Raw genomic sequence first — 9,629 nt, 5'->3', positions numbered from 1 at the left:
ACCAACATTAAGGACCTGATCATTGCACGCTGAGAAGGTGTGCAGAGGAAGCAAGTGGACCCAAAAGACGCAAGATTTGAGTTTTAAAAGACTACATGCCCCAAAATGCAATTTCACCTCCCAAGGACTACCATTCCCAACATGCAGTGCAGCCAGGGTCAGTAAACGCTCGGTCTGCCTTTCTGTCACCTCAAGCAAAGGAAGGATATGGAAAGGCCCCAGAGGATATTTTTGGCAGGAGTGGTCACTAGCTAAATCCAGGCGAGGAAGGGGAGGAGCCTGAGCCGAGTCCCGCCCCTTCTCCAGTTAACCTGAGTGCTCCTAAGCTTGGCTGCTGGAGTTTTAAGAGCAGGGAGTAGCTGCACGCGCCAAACTTTCCCCCATGGTTTCGGTGACCAGGACAGTGTTTGGCGAGCTGCCCTCGGGGGGAGGGACAGTGGAGAAGTTCCAGCTGCAGTCAGACCTGCTGAAAGTGGACATCATCTCCTGGGGCTGCACCATCACAGCTCTGGAGGTCAAAGACAGGCAGGGGAAAGCCTCCGACGTGGTTCTCGGCTTCGCCGAGTTGGAAGGTGGGTTACACCCTGCCCCGGTTGCTGGGTGGCCAGGCCCACCCTTCACGCACCCCAACCTTTCGGGCCGCCTGCGGGGCGAGGGACTGAGGTCAAAGTCCCTGAGTGAGCTTGGGACCGTCTAACTTGGGAGTGCGTGGATCGGGCTAACGGCTGTGTGGCGTTCCGAAGCATGGAAAAAAGAAAACTCAGAATGATTGCAAGTAGCTAAAGGACTTGGTTTCTTGGCTGCTGGTTATCCATTCAGGCTTTGCCTCAGTTAACGCAAAAAGTCAATTACTAGTAAGACAAAAATTCCAGCAGCCCTGGAGCGAACTTTGAACTGCAGGCAACATGGGGTGTGGCTCCTCCTTCTTCCTTTTATGCTCTTTTCAGAAGAAGGAAAAATCAAAGACTTGTGTCTCCTACTTCCTCTTTTCTTCATCGGATTCTCTTTGAGGACTGATTGTCCCAGAAATGCTCCGTATTCCAAGCTGCGTGTAAGCTCAGCAGAGAGCCTGGCTGTTAGGGTTATAATGCCCCAGCCCCTGCTCCTACCCTCCTCCCTTGCTGCTCAATAAGCAAGTACTGAACGAAAGGGAGAAAACCAACTCTAACTAGATGGACTTTCATCGCTTTGGGGTCCAAGGGTAATTAGAATCATGTGTTGATTCGTGCATTTTGAAACTCCGATAAGTCAAAGAACTCATTCAACCACACAGACAAGCCCCCACCGCATCCCCTTCACAGAACTTGCAGTTTAGCTAAGGAGATGGTTTTTAACCTAAGTAACTTCAGAAATATATAATTACAATTGCAGTTGGATTGCAGCATCAGAAAGTGTACATGGTGCTGTCTCTTGGCACTGCAGTGTAACCAAACAGAAAATGAGGTCTGAAATAAAATTGGGGAAGGAAAAGTGAGAATTAATAAGCTCTGCTGGGTGCTGGGGTGTGGACAAATTCTGCAGGAAAATTTGAGGTTTGAGGTTTCCCTTTGGTGTGTCTTTCTATCTGTTTGGTTATTTAGATGTTTAACTTGGCTCTTGGTTTGGGGTCAACAGGAAAACTCTTAAGAGTTTTGTCTTCCTCTTAGAAAAAAACTTTGCTCTGTTTCCTTAACAAAATTTATTGTAAGATCATTGCTGAAGGTCCTGTTGATTGCCTCTGCTTGTCTTCACCTGTCCTGGAGCCCCGCAACTTGGTTTGGAGAAGCAGGTAGCTTCTGTAGTAGCAACTTAAGTGAGGAAGGTGGATGTGAGAAAAACCAGCTTCAATTTCCATCCTCTGTGTGTCCACGCATCTTCAGAATTAGAAGGCAAGAGGGCAGGCAAGTGACCAAAGAGGATTCTCTGTAATCACTTTGCTGAGTCACTTGCCTCTGCGGGTAGCATAACCCTTTTCTAGAATGCAATAGAATCACAAAAGATTACATCATTTTGTTTAGTTCTTTTGGTCCTGGGCCTTACACATGCTAGACATGCGCTATACCACTGAGCTACATATCTGACCCTTCTTATTTTAATTTTGAGACAGTATCACCTTAAGTTGTCCAGGCCAGCCTCAAACTCTAATCCTCATGCCTCAGCCTCCCAAGTAGCTGGGATCACAGTTTACCCACCACACCCAGCTCAAAAAGTGTACTTGACTCATGCAAAATTGCTCAGGGGAGTCAAAGGAGAATTGGATATATAACCTAGAATTCCAGATCCAGGGATAGAATTGGGGATAAAAAGATGTGGGCACCATCCCTTATCACCATTCACAGAGGTACTATCCACCCCCTACAGACATACCGCACACCTCCCTCATTTCTTGCCATTTTTAGTTCTGAGATAGGAGTCACATGAATCTCAACGCACAAGGCATCTTTGGAATTCATACAGAATGTGAGCCGTGATGACATGTTCCGGATGACACGGCACCCAGGAAGCACCAGTTTCTTGTTAGGTGTGGAAGTGCAGAGACATTCGCATAATCCTGTGTGAGACTGTAAACCTTGTGGGAGTCTCGGTGAAAGAATCATCCCCAAATGTTCTTAAAAGGGAGAAAACACATTAGCTCCCCTTAGACTAGAGTGATCTAGCCAGTATTTTATTGCCCTCCTTAGTACCAACATATGTTGAGAATGTTCAATGGCATTTTCTCAGCAGAAGGCATCACAGCTTCACAGAATTCGAATTAGTGTTTCAAATATTCTTCTTGGTGCTGGTCCAAGATGGACATTTTCATTCTTGTGCTATGATTTTGATAATTTAACTATTTTAAAAGGAAAGAAAGCTATTTTCAAAAGAAGTTGAGGGGGAAACACCCTCAGAATATTTAATAATGCTTTCTGATATGTTCAGCCACCTTCAGGATTATCATAAGTGGACCCCAGTTCCCTTTCGAAGGCCTTGTCTTTCAGTCTCTCCTGGATTCTTTTAATATTGCCAAAGATAAGACTTTACATGTGTCATAACAGGAAGCATATTGCCTCAATCAGAAAAGTATGAAATGGCTCTCTGCTACTATTTTGGTTAATTCTAATCTATTAAAATCCATATGAGGAAACTACTAACCCCAACACAGTGATGCACTCCTGTAATCCCAGTTACTCGGGAGGCTAAGACAGAAGGATCTCAAGTTCAAGGCAGCCTGGGAAACTTAGTGAGACCCTGTCTCAAAATAAAAAGTAAAAAGGGGTTTGGGTGTAGTTTAGTGGTAGAGCACCCCTGGGTTCGATATCCAGTACCACACTAAAAAGGAAGAAAGAAAACTAGCCATGGTGGTTGTCCTTAAGAAAGGACCCTGGATAGTTGGAGTGCAGGGTGTAGGAAAGGACCTTCTATATATTCTTTTTAAATGTCTGATTATGTAAGTATATGTTAACATATAGGTAAATGATTTAAAGTAATAAGATTTGACAGGGCAAGGTATTGTCTTGACATTATCACATTCCAGAAGTGTTTTGTGCTACAAGGGAGAGCTAAGCATGGGTAATTTGATGAGACATGGTCCTTTTGTAACTGCCAGGTTGGATGTGAACACTCTCTGGTTTCCCAGATAGATTATATAAATGCTTGGATGGCAGCCATAACCAGAGGTCAGAATGGCTCAATTTCTCCCTGGAAAATGAGATTTTTTTTCTTTTGAAGGATTCTAAGAGGTAAATTATACGATCTATGTATGGCCTAGGAAAAAAAAATCAGTAATGCTTTTTTTGAGTTTCGCCTGCCATTTCTTATCTTTACAATTCTTTTTTTCTGCGTTCCACCTACAATCATTCGAAACCTGTTATGAGAATATTTGCTTATAAGCCACATGTATGAACAACTTATCCAGATAACACAGGAGATTCCTTTCTTTCCATTCCCCCCCAGTTACTAACAAACACCCATCTGTTCCTGCCACGACAGCCATTATGGCACTTGCCCAGCACATGTGAAGCTGTGGGTTGGATCCCCAGCACCTCAAATAAATAAATAAACAAACAGTGCTTTTAGAAGCCTGGGTTCAGCAGAGGAGGTGGGGCTAAGAGCAATCAGTTTAGAGGCTGCAGTTTAATATTGCAAATGCCTAAGAGTTATCTTTATGGGAGCATTGAGGATTCCTGGTTTAAATACCCACTTTGTCTCTTAAAGCTGTGTGACACCTTGGGCAAGTTTTTTATTAACCTTTTCAGGGTAGTACCTCCCCTGAAACAAATGGGTCATGATGATTCAGTGCACTATGATCTAAGGTATGTGTTTTAACCCATTCATTTTTTATCTCCTTTCCTTCCTTTGCCCCCAAATATCTTCCCTCATCTGACTAGAGCTTTCTACTTCACTTTGTTAAACCTGCAAAAAATGGTGTAGAGCTTCATCTGGGGCAGCCAAAGTCTTTTAAAAATATATAAAATGTCTGGGAAAATTAGAATGTTTGTTGGTTAAAGTTCAGTTATTTTCCTCATCTGGTCAAAGAACATTCAGGGAATAAATGTTTGGGGTTTTAAAAAAAATAATTAAGTATATATACATTAATATATGTATGTATAAAAATTAAATTATATATTACTTAATATATAGACTATATATTATTTATTCTATAATATAATTATATAAATATGATATTATAAATATAGAATGTTTACATTAATAATATATATTACATATGTTATGTTATAATATCTGCATATGTGTATATATAATAAATTTATATGCACATATTCACATGATATATATGTGTGTGTGTATAGATAGATATAGATATAAACTTTTTTTTTTTTTTTTCCTGAAATGGGTTCTTATTATGTTGCCCAGGCTGTCACTGAATTTGCAGTTCTCCTGACTCAGCCTCCTGAGTAGCTGGGATTATAGGTGTGTACCACCATGTGGGCTAAGTTTTGAGGGAGAGTAGTGAGGCATTTTATCTCATATGTTGGAGCATTCTGGTGAAGTTTTGGGCTTTTTGAGACAGGTGTCATAGTTGGGCATCTCGGGACATCAGAGGAGTGGAAAGGGCCATATACCATGGTTAAGAATTTATTGATTTATTCTGGCCAGTGCCTTGCCCAGGAAAAGGGGCAAACTTTTCCAGTCTTCTTTCTCCCAGCTCAGGAGTTGATTTGATTAAATCAACATTCATGACTTGACCTAGGAACTTTTAATTTTTCACATAAAACAGTATCTTCTTCAATGCAAAATACATTTTTAGTCATGCCCTATTCTGCATTTTGGAATTGTCACTTTCCATAAAACTGATTTGATATGAAAGTTTAAATACATTTGAAAATAGTATGAAATCTATTTGTTCAGTTAAGGTTTTATCAGAGACAGCTTGGAAGAGTGGTCTCTCTATCCTCATGGATTAATTCTTAAAAACTACCAATCTAAACCAAGGAACTGGCAGGTACTTTTAATCTCCACAGGCCATTGAACTGTTGCCAGGAGTCATGGCTTCTGAGGGAATTCTTGCCAGCCCGTGTGGCAGGAGCTTTGCTGTCAGATCGTCTCCAAAGCCTAGTACACCTCTAGCAGAGGACGGGGGCTCTGGGTACACTTGTGGGAAAAAATTGAGATGGGACTGAAAAATAGCTACAGATAGTTTTTTTAGACAATCGGCTTTTCTTTACATTTTTAAACTTTATTGGACTCAGAAAGCCCAAAGCCATGTCTCTAGAAGCCACCTCAAAGCAAGGTTTCTCTCTGGCCTTCTCCTTCCCTGCTGTCTATCACCCCTCCTTCTCCCCTGAGGCATGCCATAGAAACTAGAATTGCCCTTCCCCAAGGTAGGCCATAGAAACTAGAACCCCCTTTCCCCAAAGTCATCATAAAACCTAGAAATATTTCTCTAACCCGCCTACACACACTTTTTCTCTAAGAGTTGGCCATAAAAAAAGTTCTCCGACCTTTTGTTCAATTGCAGATTGTAGGACCCCTGTTCAGAAAGGGTCTTGCCTCATAACTGAGAGGAAGGAGCGCCACCCGGACAGGCCACAAGGAATCTGAACTGACAGACCTTGCAGGGTTTTCCCCTCAGTCTATCACTATTTTCAGATTATACCCTTTTTGTCCATTTCTATTTCTAAGTGGCTGTCTATGCTTCATCTCTCCTAAGAATAAAAATGGTTAGTTCACCGTGCATCTCTGAGTCTTCAATCTGAAGGCTCCCGTGTTACATAAAACTATAATCAAATAAATTTGTATGCTTTTCTCTCACCAACCTGTCTTTTGTTATAGGGGTATCAGCAATGACTCCTTATAGTGGGCAGGAAAGGGATTATCCCCTTTTCTGTCTGAAGAGAAGATGAAATGAAACCAAGAAGAGGTTGTTTGGCCCTTTGGGACTCTTTTTGTTTAACCACTGTTAAGGGGTTCTAGAGCTGCAGCTTCAGAAGGAGGAAGGTGGGGAGAGAGGTGGGAACTGATGGGGTGATGGACCCCAGCAGTGGGGATGCCTAGTGCCTGCTGATCCAGTTGGCCCTCCATATCTATGAATTTGCACCTGTGGATTCAACCAACCACAGATCAAAAATATTTGGGAGAAAAATTGTAATAGTCATAAATGTGTTTAGACTTTTTTTTTTTTGTCATTCCCTAGAGTACAAAAACTATTTACATGACATTTACATTGTTTTAGGGATTAGAGATGATTTAAAGTATGTGGGAGGAGCTGGGTGCAGTAGCACACACCTGTAATCCCAGATACTCAGGAGACTGAGGCAGGAGAATTGCAAGTTTATTATAAAAATAAACAGGTTGGGGATGTCACTCAGTGGTAGAGCACCCCTGTGTTCAATCCCCAGTACTGAGGAAAGAAGAAAGAAAGAGGATGTGCACAGGTTTTATGCAAATGCTACCCCATTTTATATGAGGGATTGAGCATTTATAGATTTTGGTATTGTGTTGGGGGGTCCTGAAATGAAGTCCACAAGTATACCAAGGGACCACTGGTAGGTAATGCTTAAGAGTGTGCATTCAGGAGCCAGACTACTTGGATTCAAGTCTTGGTTCCTCTGCTAACTAGTGTTTTGGAGCAAGTTACTAAGCTTTTCTGTCCTCAGTTTCCACATCAGTAAAATGGGGATAATAATAGTATCTACTTAAGAGACATGTTCTGAAGATGAAATGAATTAAATGTAGAGCCCGGAGAAAGTGTCTGGGACTTAGAAAGTACGGGGTGTCAGCTGTTATAATAGTTCATGGGCACGATTCTGAGGCACCATGGATTAGGAAGGAACCAGGACCCGGAAGAGAATGATCTACGTGTGCCCAACCAGTTGCATCATGGGAACTGTGACCTGCAGCCAGCCAAACTGATTCAGGGTCTATCCCTAGAGCCCCTCCAGCTGTGGAAAAACTAGTTCATATGTTTGAATTGCATTCTCTGCTAATCCCAACTAGACATGGAGGATGGAGTACCACGGGAAAGGGGAATGGAGTCCAGAGTGCATCTGAGTGGAAAATAGAATAGAATCTACCTACAGAAACAAACTGTCTCCAAACTTTAATCCCTTCCATTATAAGCCAGCCCAGAAAAACTTAAAGAGAAGGAAAGTACAGGAATATGCTCTTGTTTAAAGTGTAACTACAACCATGGCAAATTGCTTTTTATAACCTCCCCACACACAAAAGAAAAAGCCCCACAACATTTTATTCTCATCACTATCCCCCAAGCAATGGAAAGGAATATGATAGATACAGAGTGGTGACATGGAGAGCCCTTAAGACATTTGATAAATGAAAAGTTGCAGAACAATGCATATAACTCAATTATATCTGTATAGAATATGTGTGTGTTTGTGTTCTTGCAAGTATGCTTATATGTAATTAATTCAATTAGAAAAACATTCCAAACTGTTAACAGTGATTGCCATTAAAGGAAGAGAGAAGTGAATAAAGGCTTTTAAAATGTATTACTGTGTTAAGGTTGCCAGATTTAGCCAATGAAAAATACAAGAAGTCTGGTTTAAATTTCAGGTAAACAACTTTTACTGTCTCATCCATAATAATACTATGAACATATTTAAACACTATTAAATAAATATTTATTTTTTATCTGAAATTCAAATTTAACTGGGCATCCCGTCTTTCCTCTGGCAATATCTATATCCTTGGGTATTACTTAACTCTCATTAAAGATATTTTCATGTACTAATTATATGATTTTACAGAAACATAAAAAGAGAAAGAGGAATTGAATAGTTTTCTCCCAAGACTACACAAAAGTATAATTTTTAGTTAAGAAAATTGACTGATTTAGAAAATAGTAGATTATAAAACAGCATTACACTAAGGCCCCAGTTTATAAAAAGAAAAAAAAAAAGTATATGCACACTACACTGAAAGACAGAAGGATATCAATAAGAATATTAACAGTGGTTCTCTCTAGTGATGAGATTAAGGAGGATTTAAATTTCTTCTTTGTGTGGTATAAAATTCTTTGAAACTGTTTGTAATCAATATGAATTACTTCCCGAACAGAAAAATGTCAGGTATAAAAAAAAAGACCATTTTTCTGTGCTTTCACCAGGAGTTTGATATGGCCAACTTAGAGGTAGTTGTGGCTTCCCCAAGAAGAAAGTGATAGGCCTCAGTGTGCGCCTCCTTTTCTGTTTGAAGTTTTAAAAACACTGTCATCCCTGTCCTTGCAGGGTACCTCCAAAAGCAGCCCTACTTTGGAGCAGTGGTGGGAAGGGTGGCCAACCGAATTGCCAAAGGAGCATTCACCTTGGATGGGAAGGAGTATCATCTGGCCATTAACAATGGGCCCAACAGTCTGCATGGAGGACTCAGAGGATTTGATAAGGTGAGTCCAGGGCATGTAGCAGAGTCCTTTCTTGGTCCACTTCCCAAAGTACCCACAAGCATGTCTTCTGTTGCCAGGCAGAATCCTAGGCCCTGGGACATGTGTGTGGTAAAACAATCCAGGAAAAAGGCTGCTCCCAGGGCTTAGGGGAGCAGATGAATGGCCACATCCAGGACCTGTCCTTCTCTAGTTCTTCTGACTCTCATAAGCAGGGATCCCCAAGTGAAAGGACCACGACCCCTGACTTAGGAAAGATAGGGAACGACTTTCTCATAGTGTTGCAATCAGAGAGTCAGGTTGAAGAAACGTGCGTTAATGATAACCACCTACCCCCTACGCATAGGTCTTCACGTACATTGTCTCTGACTTTTACTGGAGTCCCATATCATCACCCAAATGGGAATCTGAGACTGTGAAAGGCACATGATTCCTAAGCAGGCAGCCAGGGCTGCCTGGCTATACACCCTCGCTGCTGTACTAGAGCTGCTGGTGTCCTCCATGGCACTGCGGGCGCCACCGCCCTGTTCCTCTTAGTTGCACCCTCCCCATGCATTGTGGCACCACACCAGGCCTACCCTTCCACTGAAGTGCTTTGTGCCTCAAAATTATCATAGGTTCTCTCCAGTTCCCCCTTTCTAAATAAAAACTCCATTCCCTACATAAAAACTCCAATCTTTGGAAAACAAGATCAGGAAAGCAAATGAATTAAGCCACTCCCTGCGATCAGAGTTTCTGGCCTCCTACTTCAGAGCCTGTGGGAGTCTGTCTGTTTTAAATTATACCACACAGGTTATTTGCCAGAGTGGAG

The 9,629-nt window shown here is 41.7% G+C and overlaps 1 protein-coding gene across 1 annotated transcript in view; it reads left to right on the top strand.

Moving 5' to 3' along the window:
• The first annotated feature begins 287 nt into the window (after nucleotides 1-287).
• Nucleotides 288-9,629, top strand: part of Galm (galactose mutarotase) — a 57,755-nt gene continuing 48,413 nt past the window's right edge. Inside the window, exons 1-2 of the mRNA XM_047523295.1 lie at nucleotides 288-572; nucleotides 8,667-8,821. Of these exons, the coding sequence (XP_047379251.1) occupies nucleotides 383-572; nucleotides 8,667-8,821 (345 nt within the window). The 5' untranslated portion in view covers nucleotides 288-382. The remainder of the gene's footprint in view (nucleotides 573-8,666; nucleotides 8,822-9,629) is intronic.

The sequence above is a fragment of the Sciurus carolinensis genome, chromosome 13, assembly GCF_902686445.1.
Source record: "Sciurus carolinensis chromosome 13, mSciCar1.2, whole genome shotgun sequence".
NCBI classification, from domain to species: Eukaryota; Metazoa; Chordata; class Mammalia; order Rodentia; family Sciuridae; genus Sciurus; species Sciurus carolinensis.
Note: the sequence above shows the minus strand (reverse complement) of the source record. Positions and strands in the feature narration are given on the sequence as shown.